The 21532-nt window shown below is 36.3% G+C and overlaps 2 protein-coding genes across 4 annotated transcripts in view; one reads left to right on the top strand and one right to left on the bottom strand.

Annotated features, from left to right (window-relative positions):
* FGF14 (fibroblast growth factor 14) overlaps positions 1-2452 on the top strand; it is a 391534-nt gene extending 389082 nt beyond the window's left edge. For all 3 annotated transcript variants that reach the window (XM_018071441.1, XM_018071440.1, XM_018071444.1), the window contains one exon: positions 618-2452. In XM_018071441.1, the coding sequence (XP_017926930.1) occupies positions 618-754 (137 nt within the window). In that variant the 3' untranslated portion in view covers positions 755-2452. The remainder of the gene's footprint in view (positions 1-617) is intronic.
* A 3530-nt stretch (positions 2453-5982) lies between these two features.
* The window catches only part of ITGBL1 (integrin subunit beta like 1), a 141184-nt gene continuing 125634 nt past the window's right edge, over positions 5983-21532 (bottom strand). The window contains exons 9-11 of the mRNA XM_018071520.2: positions 15414-15560; positions 10141-10254; positions 5983-8606 (exon numbers count right to left, since the gene is read on the bottom strand). Of these exons, the coding sequence (XP_017927009.1) occupies positions 8515-8606; positions 10141-10254; positions 15414-15560 (353 nt within the window). The 3' untranslated portion in view covers positions 5983-8514. The remainder of the gene's footprint in view (positions 8607-10140; positions 10255-15413; positions 15561-21532) is intronic.

Raw genomic sequence — 21532 nt, 5'->3', positions numbered from 1 at the left:
CAAAGGAGGAAGAAAAAACCCCAAACCTTCTGTGTACTCTCCACATCTCCTGGATATTTCTTCAGGATACAACTGAAGCGATCATAGCCAAGTTCCTTAGATTTGAGAGACTGATGTACACATAACTTTGTAGAACTGGATCCTGGCCTAGTCTTGCAAATATGACTAAAAATGAACACAAGTCTAGACAACTGTATTGTATGATCCCACTTTTTAAATACAATCTGTCTTATCATGTTTTACTTCTAAAAGCTTGCATGTTTATTTAAGGGGTCTATATATATATACATATGTGTATATACATTTACATTTTTGTGTGTTCACTTTATGCAAAGATAGAAAAGTAGCTTTTAATTTCCAAAAATCTATAATGTCCATCAAACAAACAAGGATGTAGTTTCCTACATGTTTTTAAGTGAGATGAAGAAGTGAGAATTTTGGAGGGTCAAGAAAATCTATCAGTGATGCAAAACAAGTGTCTGTCAAAATAAATAGTTTCCCTGGTATGCAAGAGGAACATCCTACAGTATCAGTTATTATAGATAATTATTTGAGATGAACTCTTACATGTGATACGTTCTTAAAAATGTTTCTCCCTTTCTCTTCTCTCCCCTCAGTTGCCATGTATCGAGAACCATCTTTGCATGATATTGGAGAAACAGTGCCAAAGGCTGGGGTAACTCCAAGTAAAAGCACAAGTGCATCTGCAATAATGAATGGCGGCAAACCAGTTAACAAGAGCAAGACGACATAGCCAGATCCTCACAGGTGTTGTGACTTACTGAATCTCGAGTACAGTTGAGTGATTTATCCTTGCCAGACTTCCTCTCGGCAGTGTCTGTGGATCAGCTTGCAGCAAGTCACCGACTTGCCCGTTGCTGTTTCTGAACTGAGTTGTTGCAAGTGGATAAATCTCAACATGTAGCTCTACCCAAAACAAGAAGACACCTGGACAAACCAGCTAAACTCAGACCATGGAATGCCCTACCAGATATTGGAATGCCTTTTTAATATCTTTTCTGTGACTGTGACACTTCATGTGAATCACATACTTCACAAGTACACTTGATACCTTGCCTGCTGACAATTGCCCATAATCCCTTTTTGAGTCCACTTTCAGCAAAATCCATGTGTTTAAGTTCTATTTTGTAGCACACAAATAATCAAGTAATTTCTAGTTAGATGCTGTAAACCTGTGCTATTATGAATTTCTCTTCTTCCCTTTTTTATAAGGCTGCTCGCTCCACTGTTTGTGAACTTTTGCAGGGATTGTGTTTCTCTATAACTTAAGTGTTGCCGGTGGCTTAGTTTTGAAAGCAATCAGGGAATCGGAAGCCTTCAAAAATCTATTATTACAAATTATATCTATAAAGAATAGGATCGTTGTCTCTGGCTTACAATATTGATTAAATGTGAATACTCTTTAGTAAAAGATACTGTGCTTCTGAGGTTGGCGTTATAGTGGAGGGAAGAGTGTCAAACACAACCAACGGGGAGTTTTATGAAACACGTGTTTGGCATCCCCGTATAGTTTCTTTTTGTGTGTGTGTTTTATACATATCACAGGCTTACTGGTAATGGTAACATTTGCCTTGCCCAGCGAGCAAGACCCACTCACTTTTGGGAAAGTGGGTCCAAAGAATTTTGTAGGCCTTGTAGGCCTGAATTAAGGCTCATTTTTCATCTACTAAATCTTCATTGTTTGAAAAACAACCACCACCAATTAAAAAAAAAAAAAGTAAGACTAATCAGAATCATGCTACCTAAATCCATTTCAAATATAATCCTTTCCTGTTTTTAAGGAATTGAACTTAACGCCATTGTTATTTTTGGCTGAATTCCACACCTACTTAGCAAAGCATGGGCAAAGATGTTGTGTTCTTTTTTGCAGCACCAATGCAAAGGGTAGTTACAAATTATAGTTTAATATTTCTGGTGTTTAAAAAAAATTTTAAAACTGGACATATTACAAAACTTTATTTTTGTTTTTAGCTAAGCATGCAAAGTCCAGTCCTAGGTATTTCACTGATATCCCGGTATGTACCTCCACCCAGCTTCTGAGGATAACATGCCCACCAAATTGCTAGATTGAAGGTGCCTTGCCTTGATCTCTATATACTGTACTTTCTCCTACATCAGTCTCGAAGAAATGAAAAACATTATAAAATTGAAGCCTTGGATCATATTACCAGAAACAACATTAAACCCTTGAGTTTCTTCCTTGTGAACAATTAAGCCAATGTTATGGGGTGAGGTGGGCTTGGGGGGGGAAGAATTAGAGAATGCCACAGAGGTGCCACTGAAGTTTTTGCATGCTTAGTCACCGGCTTTCAGGAGATTAAAAATATGGGCACTCTCTGTATGCTTAAGATGGAATTTATTTCTCAGAAATGGCAGCAAAGATCAAACTGTATCTCAGTCTGGAAAACTGTGTGGCCTCTTGCTGTTACCTTGATATTTAAAGACAAAAAAGGTGGAAACCATCCATTCCTTTTTTAGCACTGTATTTCTGGCAATTTGTTTTACCACGTCTTTGTGCTGAAGTCCCTAAGAGAGGCTGCTGGTTATTTCAAAGTCCCTGTCTGTTCAGCTGAACAACTGATTCAGTCTGAATGAACTCTTCATACTAGTTTTCAAATGTGTTCTGTTTTTATAAGAAACATTTAGTGCACTCTTCAAGGAGGCTACTGTAAAGCTGCTAAATTCTAGATAAACTTTTTTTTTTCTGTAGGTCAGACTTTCTTTTGTATATGTGCTATGAGAACAGCAAGCTAATGCTTGATGTTGGGTCTTTCTAGGGAGGGAATGAGTTAAGCATGAAGCCCTCTATCCATGTAGGGGAAAAAAACAAACAAAACAAACCTAATCTAAAACTGTGATAAAAATGCAAAGAAACTTTGACTTAGACTGTGCCCTTGTCTGCTGGCACTAAATATGTGTGCATGGGGAAAACACCACTTTATTAAAAACTTTGGTGTACCCTTCTAATCCTATCTGGTCCAGTGGGATTTATGCACCATCCCTGAGAAAACAAAACGAAACAAAACCAAAGCAACTGACATGATGAGCTGGGGGCTTACTCTCCACCTGTAGGATTCATGAGAGGCAGCAGCCATGATGCTGTACTATCAGCTGGGTCCCAGGGATGGCCCCGGGCCTTCCTACAATTATAAGAGGAGCACTTCACAATATTTCGAGTAAGGTAATACAGCTGAAGGCTACATTCTCTCTCACCTGATTCATGAGGAGTGAATACACAAGTTCATGTCTCATCCAGCTGTCTTTTTACTCCCCAGCGTAAGAGCCTGAGGAGAGACAGGGCTGGAAAACTGTCTGAGCAAAGCGAGGAAGTTCTGGTTCATGGCCTGATCCTATATAAGTATTGTTTTGAACACTAATCTTTTGATCCTGAGTAACTATGATCTGTGAACCACTTTGGGAGTCTATAATTAAGGCCAGATTTAATTTCTGCAAGTTGTTAGTGCATACTGGAAATACAGCATTTTTTTAAATTATTGTTTTCTGGTTTTGTTGCTGTGGGCTAAATTCTTATGTATGTTTAATCCAATGAATAGATGTCCTAATTTTTTTTTTATTATTACATTTTGTTTAAACATAAAAAGTTGTCTTTGTGCTTTCTTTCTTCCCTTTTATTTTGTCTTGTCTCATCTGTTGCATGGAAAGAGGATGGCAAGGATGAACTGCATGTTGTAGGTTGTATCTGTCAAAGAACTGTTGGTCAGTACTACTAAATTTACAAACATATATGCAAAGAGTTTGCATTGTACAGTTTGTTTATTCTTATTTGATGTATACACAGATTCAAAATGATGAATAAAGCACTTATATGAAGGCATATATGAAACCAACAAAAAAGTTTATGTAAAAAGTAGACTGTGCAAAACATCATTGCACTGCCCACAGGATGGTGAAACTTCATGTAAATAGGTTGGCAAACTCAATTCTCCCCCTTTACCATGCCAAAGAAAATTTTAGCTCCTTAATATAATACCTCTCTTGCTGTTCTCCAGAATAAGAGTTCACCATTTTCTTCCCTCTAAAATTAATTTTGCTTTTAAGTGAAAGCTGTTTTCAACTGTCTGTTACTACTAAAGTACTGTATAGTAAACCTGATGGAATAAATTTGTATTTATAGACTGGGGGTTTTGTACTTACATGTGCAGCTGCCTGTGAATCTGCAGCCTTCCAGATCTTTTGCATGCTTGCTTTGTATTTTATTCTTCTGGGTTTTCTCTAATCTCTGAGAGACTGTTTGCACAGCAATCTAACCTCATCTTACCATTTTATATGTTAACACTGCATATAGTCATTATCTCTTCCCTTTTTTTTTTTAAATCTGTATTTCAGCTACAGTTCTGTTTGGCAAAATCAATCACATCTGCACAGTTTCAGAAATCCAGTTTTAAGTAGATATGAACTATTTCAACAAAGCACCATTTTGTTGTATTTCAAAAATTTTATAAATACACAAGAATCCTTATGAGATTGCTCACATGATAGAGCCTATAGAAAGGGCTCTAGCTCCTTTTAAGTGCTTTGTGGTTCACATAACACAGCCTTTGCTTAACTTGTTGGGGGTTTTAGCCATTCTCAAATGATTTTTTAATATATTGTCATTTTCATAAACCTTAACTGGTGTAGTCATGTTGATTCTTACCAAACCTCTCCCCTCTCTCCCCACCGTCTCACCCTCGTAAAGTATTCACTTTGACTATGGCATATACCTGACACAACACTAAGAACTCTGGCTTTATATATATATGTAGGGAAACTTTTTGTCTTGATTTAATACTAGTTTAAGCAAAGAGATATGAAATCAGGCAGTTTGGTCCATGCAGTAAAAGTCTGTCTTGCTGATCCTTCTGTTTATTGGCATAAAGAAGAAATTATTCAGCTCCATTCAAATGGGAATGCAAATAAAATTAGACTAAATGTGAAGGTTCTCTTTCTTTTAGATGACCCTTTAGATAAATTCATATTCTGTGCAATGCATTCTAAAATGTTTAATAAGAGGGGTTTTTTTGGTGATGACTAATGCAAATGCTATGACTTATTTTTAAAGATGTAATAAAATTTTTGTTCTGTTACCTAGTCACAGAAATATTCAACTGAGCTTTCTTCATCCCAGTATCATGTAGCTGTATCCTTTAGCTACAAAGTGAGATGTCATTCTGCTAAGAAGCAATGGGCAAAGCGTCAGAAAAGTGAGAGCAGGTACATGATTAAATGTTCATCTGCGTGTTTCTAAAAGAGAGTGTGGCCACTGAAAAAAAGGGTCACAAGCAGGTTAATAATTTATAGAAGCAAATCAATCCACAGCTGTTTTATAGCTGATATTACAGATAAGTTATATACAGTAGGTATTATCCTGCAAGTCCATTATAGAAGCATTCAGTACACTTCTGGATTGTGTTCTTTCTCTCATAAGAAAGCAAGGACATAATATTTTTTCATAAGGTTTACTAATTTAATCAGTACAAAATCCTCATTTATCCAATTTGATTTTGCCTTTTGTCACAGGCCTGGGAGAAAGTTTTTACAGTCACTAGCTGTAAAGAATCCAGCAGTAAGTTTCACTTCCTTATGCCTCTTCCTGCTTTTACAGTTTATGTATCTAGAATTCCCATCATACGGAATGAGGTGTAAAATAACAATTTGATATTACAGCTATTATATTCACATATGTGGAATAATAATCTTATTTCTTCCGATCTCATTTTTTTAGTGAGAAAATCAGCCACAAAACAGATCTGCTGGGTGTTACACCACCAGTTACCTCAACATGAAGAGGGGAAATGTTCAAGCAACGTTATAAGACACAAAATAAAAACTGGAAAAAAATTAATGAGAACATTACATTTTTAATAGTCTTATTTAATACTTTATGGTTTATAGTAATAGCACCATTTTGTTTGATAATTGCATTTTAATGAAACACAGAGAGTAACCGTTGTAGATATCCTATTTTTTTTCCATACGCAATATAAAAAACAACTTGGATAACAGAAATACTGTGGCTGTGTAATCTGTCCAGTAGTCAAAATGTTGGAGTTGATTGTTTTTTTCAAAAAAACCCAAACAAACTAGAAATAAGAGTTAACTTACATTCTTTAAGTATATAAATTTAAAATTAAAGCAAATTACAAAGTAAAATGCATCAAATACGATACTGCAACCAGCTAAAGAATTGTTCTTTTATATATGAATGAGTACCTGAAATACCACAGCTGGTCTACAGTATATATAAATCTGCTAATGATGGCATGAACAAGCCAAAAGCATCTACTGACACCAGATAAGAGTTTTGATTATCTGATATTTTCTTATTACTGTTCTAAATACAGATGGAAGAAAATAAAGGAAAACTTTGTATCCTTCACTGTTTCCACTCTGATTCAGCAGATGAATGTATATGCAAAAACACCACTGATTATAAGGTGATTCAGGTCAGCTGTATTCGTAAATATAAATAAAAGCAACAATCTGTGCTCTCCAGACACCAGGGTTGGCAAAATGCATATATGCTAAAACTTAAGAAAATATTTCTGTTTGGTTCCATGGAGTTTAAGGGTTACAAGTATAAAATATAAACTAAAATTTCAAGATGATTTTATTTTGAAGATGCTTTATACTGTATCAATATCTTTTAGAACTCTGTCTGATATTTTGGTTATCTAACAAGAGAGCAGGGAACAGCTTTAGGATGTATGTCTCATTACTATCTGCAGAACATATATAAATTGGATGTTTGGTGATTATGCTCCCTGAGAACATGGGTTTCACAGGCTTCATTTTTAGAAAGAAATAATACAGGCTAACTAAAAAAAACTGGGTGAGAGAACAAGCAACATGGGAAGGGGTAATAATAAGGCAATTAAATAAATTTGAAATTTTGCATTCTGTTACATGTTCTGTAGCATTGTATTTTCCTATTTCAAAACCATCCTTTCTAAAAGAAAACTAATTTTTAGATAAATAATGGAAATACAGTATTTGGTTGATACATAGTTCCATTATTTCTGAATCATGTACCTCTTCTTAGGACCTTGGCACCTAAGTGCCAGTGTTACAGTTTGGTATCTAAAAGAAGTATTTTTCAGCCATTTAATCAATTTTCTCACTCAGTCATGATTTCACAAAGTGTAAACACTTTTGAAACTAAAATGTGTATTTCTTCTTTTTGTTCTAAAGAATTCAAGGGCTGCCAAATCTATGTGTACAAAAAATTAAGAGACTCATATGTAAATAAGTTAGGGAAGTCCCAATAGTTGTACATCATTCATTACTCAATGTGAATTTCACACTGAGCAGCATTTCACCATTGGAAAATAAAAATAAAATTTTTGTTCATACCACTGCTTTGTTTGTATTTACTGTATTAAAACTTTAATTACTTTGTTGACATTGTCCAAATGTCTTTGGCTGAGACCAAGCTGCTGCATAGCATAGATGATTTTTCAAGTCAGTTGACCTTCAGGTTTCCCACTTCCATAAAAGCAGTTAAATTCAATGAATACCATGTGTGACAGTGTAATTTGTTCTAAACATTGATTTTGAATAGTAGACAGAATTTTCATCCTGAAAATGACATATTTTCATTTTCAATATAACAAATTTTCATTTACTTTACTTTTAAGAGGCAACTGTACTACACAGAACAGTATGATAGAAGTACATATGAGTTGCAGAATACATATTCAGAATAGGCAATCATACATTTATATCTTTATTAGTTTCCTTCCTTATGTTCCCATAGGTTATGTACTTGAAAGTATTGTAGTATGTAGATTAGATAACCAACTTACTGACACATTAACCACAGAAACTAAGTTTTTTTTGTGGAAAAGGGTCTGTTCAAACATTTTGGGTCTTCAGTTTATGGGTGTCTTGTAATTGGATCTCAGATAATTATTTTACCAAACAAAAAATCATTAATGTTTTTATAGGCTTTTTTACAGCTTCTTTCAATTTATGAGCTGGTGCATAATCAGGATTGTCAGAAAGAAAAAAAGGTCAAATAATGTATTTTTCCAACACCATAAAATTAATCAAAGTAGTTATTTGACAAATATTCAGCTAGTGTTACTCCTCTACAGGGGTATTGTTAAGATTGATAAGGAGAGGTGATGACCAAGTAAATAATGTTAAAAAAGGCTTTCTTATGCTTTTTCCAAAGGTTGCTTAAAGAAACAAGCATTATAGATATAATCTCAGTTCCACTGAATTTACAGAAAAAACTCTGGAGGAATTCCACAGGGCCGGTATTTTATGACTTCACCCTCTAGAACTGGGGTTGTCCTGCTCCCTTTTTTAGTTTTTTTGATGCATTTCTTTAAGGAGCAGGTCCTCAAACGTGTTCTAAGGTACTTCAAACCATGTATGTGTGCTTACATGCACACCCACACCCACACACTGAGCACTTCTGAAATTAAATGTTCTAGCAGCCTAAAGAAAAACAAACAAAATAACCTCCTCAGTCTTTAACACCCTGCATTAAGGGTATTCTCTCCCCAGCCAGATTTCACAAGCATTTCCATTCCATCCTTCCCAGCACTCACAGTTTCCACAGCTACAAACACCGTTGCCTAGAATAGAATGAATAAAAGGCAATTATCATAATTGAAATGTACTACATTAAAATGTGTTTTATTGGAAGTAAAAAGCCATGGTAAAGTAGTTGCATTGTTCCTTTATTGTTCCCCTATCCCTTTTTTTTTTCCCCTTTGGAAGGAAGCAATTATTGTACCATTGCATTAAGAAATCACCCCAAACCTACATTTTCAAAAGCATTAATAGCATTCTCTCAATAATTCCATCAGCCATATTGCAAATATTGTAATTGTGTATTGTGTAGTGCAATTGTACACATCAGTATCTGTACCCAGCTGGTGAGGTTCAGTGTTTGCACTGTGCCTCAAGGTACAAGGTAAAACAAGATTACTTTTAACTACTACAAAGAAAGAAAAAGTCATTAAAAGTTACCAACAGAATAGCAATAAAACCATCACTCTAAACATGAAAAACTTTACATGTACCTTTTCAGGAGTGCTATACAAATAAATCATATCTCAAACTCTCTATTAAGTGAAAAATGTGTTGACCCTATTTTACAGTAGGGAAACATTACATACTGACACCTCTATTTTCATTTTATTTAAATATTTTTTTATGACTCAAATGCTCAACTTAAGACAGCTACAGCATGAGTTTCCAATGTGAACTCCTCTTCCTACCAGTTTTATGAAGATCCATGAACAGCCATTACAGCTGAAGATAAGACTTCTGCTGCTGCTACACTGGCTACTTGCCTCCAGAAAAGGACACTTTCTAATAGAGCTAGCTGGAAGACACAATTTACTAGTGTCAGCCCTCCTACTCTCACTCTAATCAACTTGCAGATTTCTTCCACGTCTAATAATTGCTGGCAAAATTTTTCTAAAATTAAGATTTGTAACAGGAAGAAACCAATGAGTTAATTTAGCAATTCCCATGCTGCTTCTTGTCACTGTGTTTATCGTGAGGGCTTGTTGGCACCCTGCTCGTTTCTATCCACATCTGCCACCTCAACTTTCAGACAATGTTAAAATGAAGCTGCTATAATCATTAATTTAATAATCAGTCATCACATCATAAGAAAAGCTATTGTGCATTTCAGGCTCCCACCAACAATTGCCTGATTGCCAGGAAGGTCTGTTAACCCACACAACTACGCCTCTGAGCCACCAAGGATCATCAGACAAGTGAATTTTGTCTGTGACTTAAATTTACACACATAGAATGTCCAGTAGAAGAACAAAGGCTAAGGAAACCTCATGATCGTAATGCTGACACTATGTCCTTTGTCAAAAAAGCAGTAGCTGGTAGTCTATTACAATGAGAATTGTTGATGGATGTAATAGCTGACTTACTTATTTAAATTCATGCTCAGGCTTTCAACTGTTGTTTTGAAACCTTAAGTTGATTATCACACTGCATGAAGAAACAATTATAGCAGATTTGAATAACCAGCAAATGCACTTCCTCTGTCAGTGGGGAAAGAAGTAGCTAGGCTTTGTCTAACATAATTCCCATCAACACAGTTTGTTTCCTGAAGCAATTAAGTGTTAGCCTGTACTGCACCTGTGCAAATGAGACCGTCATGTTTGTCACAGTCTCTGTCATCGCATTCACAGAAATCGCCTGAAATGTACCATTCCTGGGGAGAACAGATGCACTTTCCACAGTGGCAGGAACCTGAAATCACAAAAATTATTACTCGCAGTCAAAGAGCACTGTCAGTTTCAGACTAGAAAACAACAACCCACGACACACACGTGCACACATATGCACGTGTGCATATGCACAAAATTACTGCCTAAGAGGTTATTACATAAGAGAAAATAATCAAGCTAAAAGTCTTTTGAATGAAAGGATTCTTTTGGCATGAGCTTGAGTATGGTGGAATGTTACTACTAACGCTTTGATCCTGCTATTTCACTTAATCAAGGTTCACATTCTTAGGCTTTCTTTTGGTTTCAGAGACCTACAATCAGGGCTTCTCTTCCCAGTAATGTTCTTTTTTTTTTACTAGAAAAGCTCAAATTGTCCCCAACCCACTGTTACTGAAGGCAATAAAATCACACCCAGGAAGGAAATAGTCCTCCTCATCTAAATTTAGGGCTGGGTCCACAAAAGACCGGCAATGCACAAGACTAACATTTAGACCCCCAAAATCCTCATCACCACAAACAAAGTTTCTCCACCTCCCATGGAATTACTAATTAATTATTTGCTCTCGGTCAGAAAGAGTTTGAGCACATAATGGCAGTTCAGCACTTGGCTTATTCCTGCAGCGTACACTAGTGCCCTTTGTTGGGACAAGCTGCTCTCCTTCTTCTCCGGGATGTCAGGTCACAGCCCCACAGGGAAAGGAGAGACTCTATGGTGATGTTCAGGTGATGCCATAACCCACAGAGCACCAGAAACCTCCCTTCAAGGGAAGGCTCGGAGACATTCTTACCTTCAGAAGAAGGTTCATGTCTCTGAATCCTGGAAAGTGACAATTGCCCTCAGACAATCACGTGTCAGGAAGACTGTAGTCTGAGAATGGGGTGAGACAGGCTTTTCTGCAACTAGAAATGCCACTAGGAGATGGTAATTCCTTATGGATGATTCCAAAACTTGGTTGAAAAGACTCAACTTTTCAGATCCCATCTTCAGCAGCTTGACCCTATACAGATTTCAGTACAACACCTACAACGCTAAGGTGGGGCTCTCAGTAACTGCTGAGCAAAAATCCTTTTGTGAACCCAGCCCTAAGAAAGGGTTACATTAGAAAGCATTATTAAAAAAATCAACCCCCCAAATAAATTATAGCAAAGGATACACACATAAATTTTCAATTATCAGAGGCAGAGTTAAAAAAAAATCATCAAATAAGTTGTTGACATTTAGCAGAACATACTTATAAATTAGTTAAATGCAGTTGAAAATCCTAGCTTCCTGCAATATTTCCAGAATGATTCCAGTAAAAGTCACCAATGTGCTTAATGCAATATTAAGGAAAAAATATATAGAAGGAAGCTTGGTTATGTCAGAATATAACCTAAATAGAATTCATGGGTTACTTAACAGGGCCTTAGCCAAAGCCTATAAAATTATGCTTTTCCATCTTTCCAGTTCTTTTAGACCTCTGAAAAAAATCCATAATAATGATCCTATTATGGATCCTTGATATCAAGGAATTTTCCATAGGTTTTTCCTGTAAATACAGAAGTACCTCTGATCACTGAAACTTAATTTTTGAAAACTTCATAACAGCCTCAGCAGAGTATTTAATTTTTAATTAAATATGTAAGTAATTTAATGTTTATTTTAAATTCACAAAAATTAACTCATTGCCTAATTTTAGGGAAATGTTTTAACTCGTAACATATGGAACATGCAAATATATTCAGGAAGAGCTAATGATTGGAACATTTGGGGATGGGAGTATTTGATTAAGCATCTACTTTTTCTGTGACTTCTGAGTATTCCTTACTGAGCCACCAGCACAGAAAATATTGACATACCCTACAAGGATAAAAAATGCCACTGTATAAAGAGGCAGTGGAGAATAGCATATATATTGCATGGTTGCTGTATAAGAGGTACACTAAGACTTACTTGAGGATAATTTAAACCAAATCTCTCTGCTCGTACAAATTGCAAGGTACAGACAACAGAAAATAATGAGGAATAGTATGATAATTTTAGTGAAATTAAAGCAGTTGATAAGAGTATTACACCGTAAAAAACTTGAAGTAATTCTTCAAAAACAGCACTGATGCTGCTACTGAGGAATGCCCACAGTGTTTAAAACTATTTTGCAGAAGATACAGCAAATTTAACACCAAGTCAACCAAGGAAGATCAGGCTCCATAATACAAAATCTGTCAGGGAAATGAATCAAGCATTTTCCCTGAATAGAGCATGATGCTCTGGGAGGCCCCTTAGTTTAATTAAAATGAGTCTAATGAGTTGTAGGGTGTTTCCTGGGATCCCAGCCAGATCCTCTCGGATGGGATTTGGCTCATTACCTTGCCTACATCCTGCACTGTTACAGTCGCCATATGCAGCCCTATATTTAATGCCAGGGAGACAGCAGTGGTGGGTGTTGCTGTTTTCCTTTGGAAGAGCTCTTACTACAGGTGGCACAGTCAGAGAGCCAAGATTCTAAAAACAGACTAGGAATGTGGATGCCCAACTTTGCTTATATTAGCAGAGTGCAATTTTCTGGTGTTGTTCAGCAGTTATCTGCTGAAAACTAGGATTCCTCATAGTCCTACAAAAGAAACTCAAGCTCCTCTCAGTCCGTTATAACACTTGCTCATCCTGGCTAGGTTTCCAGCAAAATTCACCTTTATCTGACAAGAAATCATTATTTTTTTCTCATTGTAATAAATCAGAAAGAACAATTTACCATTAGGGTAATGCTTCACTAGCTATGAACAGCGTTTTAAAGTATGAGTATCCAATAAGACATGATTTCCAGATACATATCTCAACATCAAAAGTATATTTAACAAAAAAAAAAGAAAAAAAAAGGAAAAAAGGTTATAAATAATTACACTGTCTTTGCCTGTGATCCCCATCCTGCTCAGAGAAGAGGCAGGAGATAGTAACCTGCTTGGATGTTTACTGACCACACAGAAATGAAGTTATCTTATGCAGATATTTCTCTGCTGCAACAAACACATGTGACCAGCTGTTTCTACAATAAAGCTCTTATAGCACCTAATTTGACACTGCTTTATTATATTGACTGTCCTCAGGGTAACCTTCCATCACACTGAAAGCTTACATGTGCTTGGGGTCCGAAGAAACTTAACAAAAAAAAAATCCTACCACTCCTGCTGAATATGGATTTAAGGTCACAGAATGGGTAAGGTTGGAAGGGACAATTGTGGGGGCATCTAATTCAACCTCCCTGATGAAACAGTTAATAAGAGTATTACACTGCCTCTCTAGAGCACATTGAGCAGTATTGCATCCTGATGGTTCTTGAGTATCTCCAGTGAGAAAGACTCCACAACCTCTCTGGGCAACCTGTTTCAGTGCTTGGTCATCCGCACAGTTCTTCCTCATGTTAAGGAACTTCCTGTGCATCAGTTTCTGCCCCTTGCCTCTTGTTTTACTGCTTGGAACCACTGAGAAGAGTCTGGTTCCATGTGTCAGGTTTGTGATTCTCAGAGGAAGTAAATGCTGTTCAACCAGAGAGTTACTATTCTAGAAAATCTGAGCCTTTGGAACCTCCATTCAAGCAGTCGTGTGTAAAAGCACTACCTGACTGCTGCTGGTTACAACCTAGAGCAACTTTCAGGTTGCTCCAGATTACATCGGTGACCAGATCCCAAACCACCCCCTGGGCACTATAGCCAGTAGACAGAAAAATAATCCTGGGTGTCTCTGCAAATTTCTGCCAGATTATCTACTCCCAAAGCCTCAGAGTAAATTGTATCCTTGATATATGGTCTCAAAGCTAATTGTTCTCAGAGTAAGACCCACTGGCTAGTGGGCTCTCAGCCATCCTTATAAAAAGGTAGAAGATAATACAAATATTTTAAAAATCAACATAATTTTTCATGTTTATATTTATTTAGAATCTCACATAGTGCATTTTATTTTTACTAAGAATATTCCCTCACCTTCATGTTTTATATAAAGCACCACAGGGAGACCAAGACTAAGAGAAGAAAAGTTAGCTTCTACAGTAAAATAGAGTCATTCATTTTCTCCAACAACTCACCATTCTCTTACACATACACTAATTTAAACACAGACACATCTGGAAAAAATAAAGAAACAACGCAACTTCCTCATTTTCTATGACATTGCATCAATTGGGGACAGAAAAAAACCAAAATAAAATGAAACAGTTCTGCAGGAGAGAATTCCAAGTGATAATACAGATGGATGAAGGCCAGGCTGGAAACCCTATTTAAATTTCCTCTGCACTGAAATAAAAGTTACCAAAGGGAAAACTGGAAACCTGCCTGATGTAGAAAGCTCCTAACTTTTTTCCAGCTGGTCCTCTGTCTATGCAAGGGACATAAAAATAGAGGAAATGGCACATAAAATCTGGAGTGAGTGCATTCTAGCCTCCAGTCAGTCCCACCACCCATTTTTTGTCTATTCTCTTTCAGATATATTATATACAAAAATAGGCAATTTGCACTATGGGGGAGCTAAAAAGCCCTCTTTCCATTAATGCAATTTCCTAGCCTGAAAGACTGCAAGGTAGGAACCTCAGAGAACAATTTCAGATAATTATCAGGATTTTCTAACTTTTATTCTTCCCTGTGGCATTTTTTTATAGCTGAACTGAAGCTGATGCAACCACCTGAATGAAAATTAGTAAATGAGAAAGTTTTTCAGGATTCATTTGTGGGGGCTGCAGACACATACTTTGCTGTTGTGTTGGGGAGCAGAGTGATTAGGTATACCAAATGTTGCTGTTAAACACTCTCTTCCACTTACTCTTGCCCAGTATATTACATCTGTCATCTTCCCCACTGCAGTGTTTCTGCAGGTAGTGCCCCTTTCCCTCAAACTGGATGGAGCACGAACAGTTAGTTTATAGTGTACAGCTATTCCATGAAGACCATCAGCTAAACAGATACAGAAAATTATATGCTACTAGCAAAATTGCATAGGGGAGCAACATTGCTGAGCATGTACGGCCGTGGTGGGTGTTTGACAAAATGGATATAAGTACATTATGGAGCCAAATATAACATCCTTTTAATAATGGGTACCTTTGAAAAGAAAGGGTTATTAAACAACAACCCACTTCCATGCACATTAATCTTCCAGAATATGATAGTTTTCCTCTGGCACTGCACACATGAAGTAGCTCAGCTGCCAGTTCTTACCCTTCCCCGAACATAATATGCCATCCGCTGACTCGCAGAGACTTCTGCTCTCCTGCTCCGTCATGTTGCACTTCCTTGAGTGCTGGCACAAGTTTCCAAACCACCCATCCTGGCAAATGCATCGGCCGCAGGAGCAGATGCCATGGCCTGCAATGACACCAAGGTTGGTTATGAACAAGGTTGGTTATGACCAAGACAAGCAGAAACCAGTGACTGCGGTCACAACTGAGATCACCTTCAGACCTGTGCAGTGTGGAGTGTGTGTAAGGGGACAGACAGATGGATGGATGGACAGCACTGCTTCCCGGTAGGGTGGTCTTCTTCAGCTTTCATTCTTATGTTAAACAGGGTGCCCTAGTGATGTGCAGAAAACAAGTGAGGGAAAGGTCAAAGAAACTCTAGAACATAGGTCAAAGATAGACCCTAGAAGTTATAATTTATGCTTTAAAGACAGGGAAAAAAAGATAAAATAAAATTTTTTGAGAGTTGTTTGTAAAAAAATTAAGAAAAAAGGAAAATATTTTTAAGAATAAAATGAGTAGAAAATCTGACCAGGAAAAAGGGAAAAGTGACAACAAATGTAGACAAAAATATAGGAATGGAGAATGAAAAAGAGAAGCAAAAAATGTCTCTCGGCCAGAATTTCATTTTTCAGCTTTGAATTATATTTCTGCAGCAGAGACAAAATTATACATACCAGTGACTTTTTTCCTACCCTACCCGCTATGTAGGGCGAGGGAGCAGAAATGAAAAGCCTGAGATAATTTGTGAGCATGGGCTGGGAAGAAGCAGTAGGAGTATCTGGCAAAGCATGGAGCTGCAGGATGTGGGGAAGCAAACCAGCAATTTTGTTTTTCTGATTTGTGGACTTCTCATGAGCCAGCAGCACAACCTAATATTGTAAACTGGAAGGCAACACTGGTAGAAGTCCAGAGGAGAGACAAACCTTACAGTTTGCTCTAAGTGGAGTTCCTTCAAAGTTTACCGATGGTCAAATACTTTAAATTAGAAAATACTTTAAATTAGAAAAATACAGGGAGATCCAAAGTCTTTTAGCTGTCATTTACAGCATCTAAATGTTCAAAATAATTTTTGTATCCCAGACTCTGTATTGGTGTTTGGGGTTTTTTTAACATACCATCTATACAACTTTAAATGATTTGTAACAATGACAGTGTTACTATGACAGTATTGCTACCCACTTCTGAAAATTGATAACTAGCAACCACAGAAGCTTGATGCCACTTTTGAAGCTTGATCCTAGTTTTAGAAAGGGAAACAAGGTCAACTATATGACAAATCAAAATACGAGAGATAGAAAACAAGCATATACTGATATGCTCCTTCCAGATTGATGTCATGCAACTGTAACTTAATGTAATTAAGCTTCTGTCAGAGCATTTTTATGTCTTATTTATTTTTAATTAGTGACATACGGATTAGAATTGAGAATAGCTCTACCAGTTAAGAGCAAAATATACAACTGGATGTCACTGTTGGAAAATTATTAGTGAAGATACAGACACTTTACTCATTTTAGCAGTGAATACTACAAAATCTATGGTGATTTCACTGAGAAAATAATTTTGTTGGATTTTTCTTGTATAGTCATTATGTGTTCTTGAATGCAGAGACTGATCATGTCTGTAAAGCCCTTACATAAGTCAAATAAAAAGGTAATGAATAATCTATAAATTTTCCGCAGTTTACAGTTTACCATATAAAATTCGACTTGCATTTTTCTGCAATGACCATTCCTCTCCTCCTTTATGCCATATAAATCCTCAAACCATGAAGAATGCTTTCATCTCAAGTAATCCATTTTACAAAAATAATATGTATTCCTAGCTGACACTAACTTGGGCAGCTGCAGCTCTTTGGGTGCCTTGGGATATTGAGTATATGTGCTTTGCCCAGTGCTTGTTAACTCCTTGCTATCTCATGTATATGTGGTAGCCTGAGAAAAACTGTTTTACGTGATTTTGTTCTGTATATCTTCCTTGCAAATCACAGAGCAAAGACAGTGTGAATAGTTAAATCAGTATTTTATCATGTTAAACAATTAATTTTGGGCTGGATTTCTCACTTAGAGATTTTTCTTTACCCCAACTGTTCAGATTGAGAAGATTTACTGGAAAGCGTTGGTCTATCATAATTTCAGATTTAACGAAAAACCATTAAAATCATAAAAAAATTGCATTGCAATGTAATGGCTCTGAGACTACAGATCTCCATTAATAAAAATCTATGTTAATGAACTTCTAAATATTTAACAAAGTTTAAACATTAATGTCCAATCAAGAATAAAGACTTTGATAGGGGAGAGGCAAAGGACAGAAAAAGATGATGCTAAAAATACTGTCATTTTGTTTAGAATTAAAACTCCAATAACCACAAGACTTAAATGTAAAATATGAATGCAGCAACAAAGCAAGCTGCGACAGCTACTGGCAGGGGTCCATTAAAACCCAAGTTATCCCGAACTGAACAGGACTCTGGGATTAATTATTTCTTAACATGATTAGAAACAAAATTGTGTTGTTGTGGGAAGTCAGTTTAGGACTACTAATACAGCTGTTGTTGGAGTTCCTGAAAAACCTGCTTGATCATTTTGTAATACAAAAGGCACAACCACATGGGAACATCAGCATGACGAAAAAGGTGAAGTAATCATCACAGAGGAAGCTGGTTCTTATTTCTAGACTGTTTATAATCAGATGATGTTCCTGAAGGGTAAACTAAGGCCATCCCCAAGCAAAATTTGGCACCTCAGGCTAGGAGTATGAAAAATTGCAGCACAATGCAGGATCCCTTATATAGAACACTTCAGTAAATTAAACAAATATTTCTCTCTGTATTTAAATGGAAACAGGATTTCCTTTTTTTTTTTTTTTAATTGCAGGACTTTCCATTATATTATTAATAGAAGAGAATACTAAACATTTGTCTGGGAGAAATATTTCTAAGTAAACAGGCTTCATTACCCTGCCAAAATATGCTAAACAGGTTGAGAAAAACATTACTGTAACACTGATTTTTACTTTTTAGTTTTTATTGAATACAAGGAGAATGTCATAACAATTGTGAAAACTGTAGTTAGAGAAGCCTAATATAAATGTGAAGCAAAATACTGATTGTCTATTATATTTTCAAAGGAGACAGGTTAGTATTGTCTGTCTAATAAAGGTGGACTGTACCTCCAGTTTCAGCAGCATAACAGTCATATAGTTCAGTAACACCTTCAAGTGAAACCTGCAGTGAAAAGGGCTGATGCCATCCTCATATGCATATAGCAGTAGAACAGTGACTAGGAGTAGAATTAGAGCATTGATGAGATGAATATTAAAGTCCTGCAACTCTGTGACATCGATGTTTGAAGAGATTTTCCAAAACTTAGAAGAGTACTAAAAAGATGTAAAGAATTCAAAGGCTACCAGAATGGGGATTCTCAAACTACCAGAGAAAGACAAAACAAGGGATAAAAGCTCATACTGATAAAACCACTTAAGAAATGAACCAGCATTTCAAAAAAGGGTGATGACGATCGGAACAAACTTTAAAGTGATGTTGGCATGGACTGTACAGGAGCCTTCAGAGCATGGCCTGCTCAGAGACAGGCTTTTGCTGCACACACTACACAGACTTCAACATAGGGGAAGCATGGGTGTAGTGTAATGGCTATTTATAGACTAATATACAAGGTTCAGCAAAAAAACCCCTTTGAGATTTACAAATTAATATCTACTAATCACCTTAAATGTTGGTGCATTAGTAATTCCTTTACAGCTCATTTAAACAGAAAGATTAAATTAAAATGCTTTTATAAACCTAAATCACATTTTATGCTATCTAAAAAGCTAATGAAAATATAGTCTCTGTGTACCTACACAAAGTCTTGACTTTTCATACACCTACACAAATGTCTGGGTAACCAGGACAGAAATCTGTAGGGTATTTAAAAGAAAAAATTATAAAAATTAAAATTAGTTAAGTAAAACTATAATAATTTAATACAGACTATACAATATCATTAATACCTATACTGGCTACAATAGGTAGTCTCACATCTAATACATACTGATCCTTTTGAATTTATCTGTTGCTGCCCCTGGATGTGCCTCAGAGCTGGGATGAAGCAGTTAAGCACAAGGACACAGGCATTGAATCATTAATTCTCTACTTAATGTTGTCAAAATAAAACCCTAAAGCGCACTAGTTTTATGCCAGTTAGACTCTGACTTCTCCGTTACCTAACACAGTCATTTGCACTTTTGTTAGATCTAATTTCACTCAGTAAACACATGTTGGTTTCTTTTTTTGTTTTGTTTGTTTGTTTGTTTGTTTGTTTTTTCCTCTGGAGAATAAACTGCATTTCTCAATAACAAATACCGTAATAGAATTTCTCTATTTAATAGTATAAAAAATGTCTAGTGAATTCTGTGATAAGTGTTCTGTGACAATGTTGTTCAGATTTCTCAGTCAAAAGGATATGGACCCTGCTCCAAAGACTTTTCAATAGAACAGGTGAAAAACCTGTCAGTAGGAAATAAACTCTTATTTTAACATAGAAGGGACCACAGACAAATTACAGGTTCAATTCAGATGCCTGGTGCCATTGGACATACCCTAAGGCACAAAGGACATCCTCATGATGGCACCAGCTATGCAGGAACACCTGTGTCCTTGTGGAGCCAAGCTGGGGTCAGGCAAGGGAAGCCTTGGGTATCAGAAGCGATAAAAGGTGCTTTACTTTAGGTGCCTGCAGACTTTGCAATTATGTCCCACATGGTCTGTGAAACCATGGCAGACTCAGGAGTTGAATTTATATTTCTGAATTTTCATACCAATCACTGCCAAAACCTATCTTTGGGAGAGAGACAGGTATAGTTTTTTCTCTCCTAATATGGTTTTTAGGTATGTGAGAGAATTCCATAAATGTCCTATATACTTCTATTTCTGTGGAGCACTATTAGTGTAAGAAACAAGGAAATTGTCTGACAGCAACTGTACCATAATATTAGCTTTGCTTAATGAAGTATATAATTAATCATAACTCTCATTTTTATGGTTATAGTTTTATTGGTCCTCATAAGAACATGCTAGCTGAAAATATCATGCTTCTGCTTCACTGAACACATGACAAAAATAAATCTCATTCATGATTTCTGCAGTATGGACCTAGAACATACATTAAAAAAAAAATTACATTTTCTGTTGTATATCTGATATTCCAAAAGAAGAAAAAAATGAACAGTATTTCCTCTGAATCCAATTAATTAGCCTGACTGGATTGTAATGAAAATTTTATATTCAAAGGAACATGACAATTAGGGACAACTTATACCAATCTTTTGAGAGGGAATCTTACCATTGCACATCCTGGTGATGACTGTGCAATCCTAGAATCCATCGCTAATTATAAGAATGTGATATGGCAGCTTCTGTCCCTGTTTTAAAAGTTTAAATCATCATAAAGCTGGGAATTGTGGCTTAAAGTAAATGTATGCCTTATAGAATCCAGATTTTCCCTTGTTTTCTGACAATACCTAGAGATTCACACCAGAAATCTTGACTGGTGTGAATGATGTATGGATGGAAATGTGTAAGCAAGCACCAGAAGAAGCACCAGAATAAAGTCAAAACCAGTACCTACATTGATAACCAACAACACCTTCACAGGAGTTAACTAGTGAATGTATTATTTTTTCATATCAAAAGGCCTGCACTCTCATGAAACAATTATATCATGACTTGCACAATGAATTGTTAGCAGAAGACTCTGTGCTCAACAAGAAAAGATGTCAACGCAGACACAGCACATAATTTGTGTAATTCATTTCCCTATAATCCCAGAAAGATCAGCACTGTCCTAAGAATGTAAAAAATCAGGAAGCACAGACAACAAGCATCAGACTTGCCTGAGGTTTACAGAGATGAAAGTAAGAAAAACTATGTCAAAAGGATCACCCTAACTTTTTGAGTCCTAAATCATATAAAAGATATGTTTAAAGATGAGCTTGTTGTTGTCAGTCAAGATGAAACAAAAAGACCTACTGAGAACTTGATGGGTGGCATCCCTTGTCTATAATCTGTGTCACACACAAGTGACTAAACTATTA

This window comes from Manacus vitellinus, unplaced genomic scaffold, assembly GCF_001715985.3.
Source record: "Manacus vitellinus isolate BGI_N305 unplaced genomic scaffold, ASM171598v3 scaffold_2_pilon, whole genome shotgun sequence".
Lineage (NCBI taxonomy): Eukaryota > Metazoa > Chordata > Aves > Passeriformes > Pipridae > Manacus > Manacus vitellinus.
This window is presented reverse-complemented; position numbering and strand designations above follow the sequence as displayed.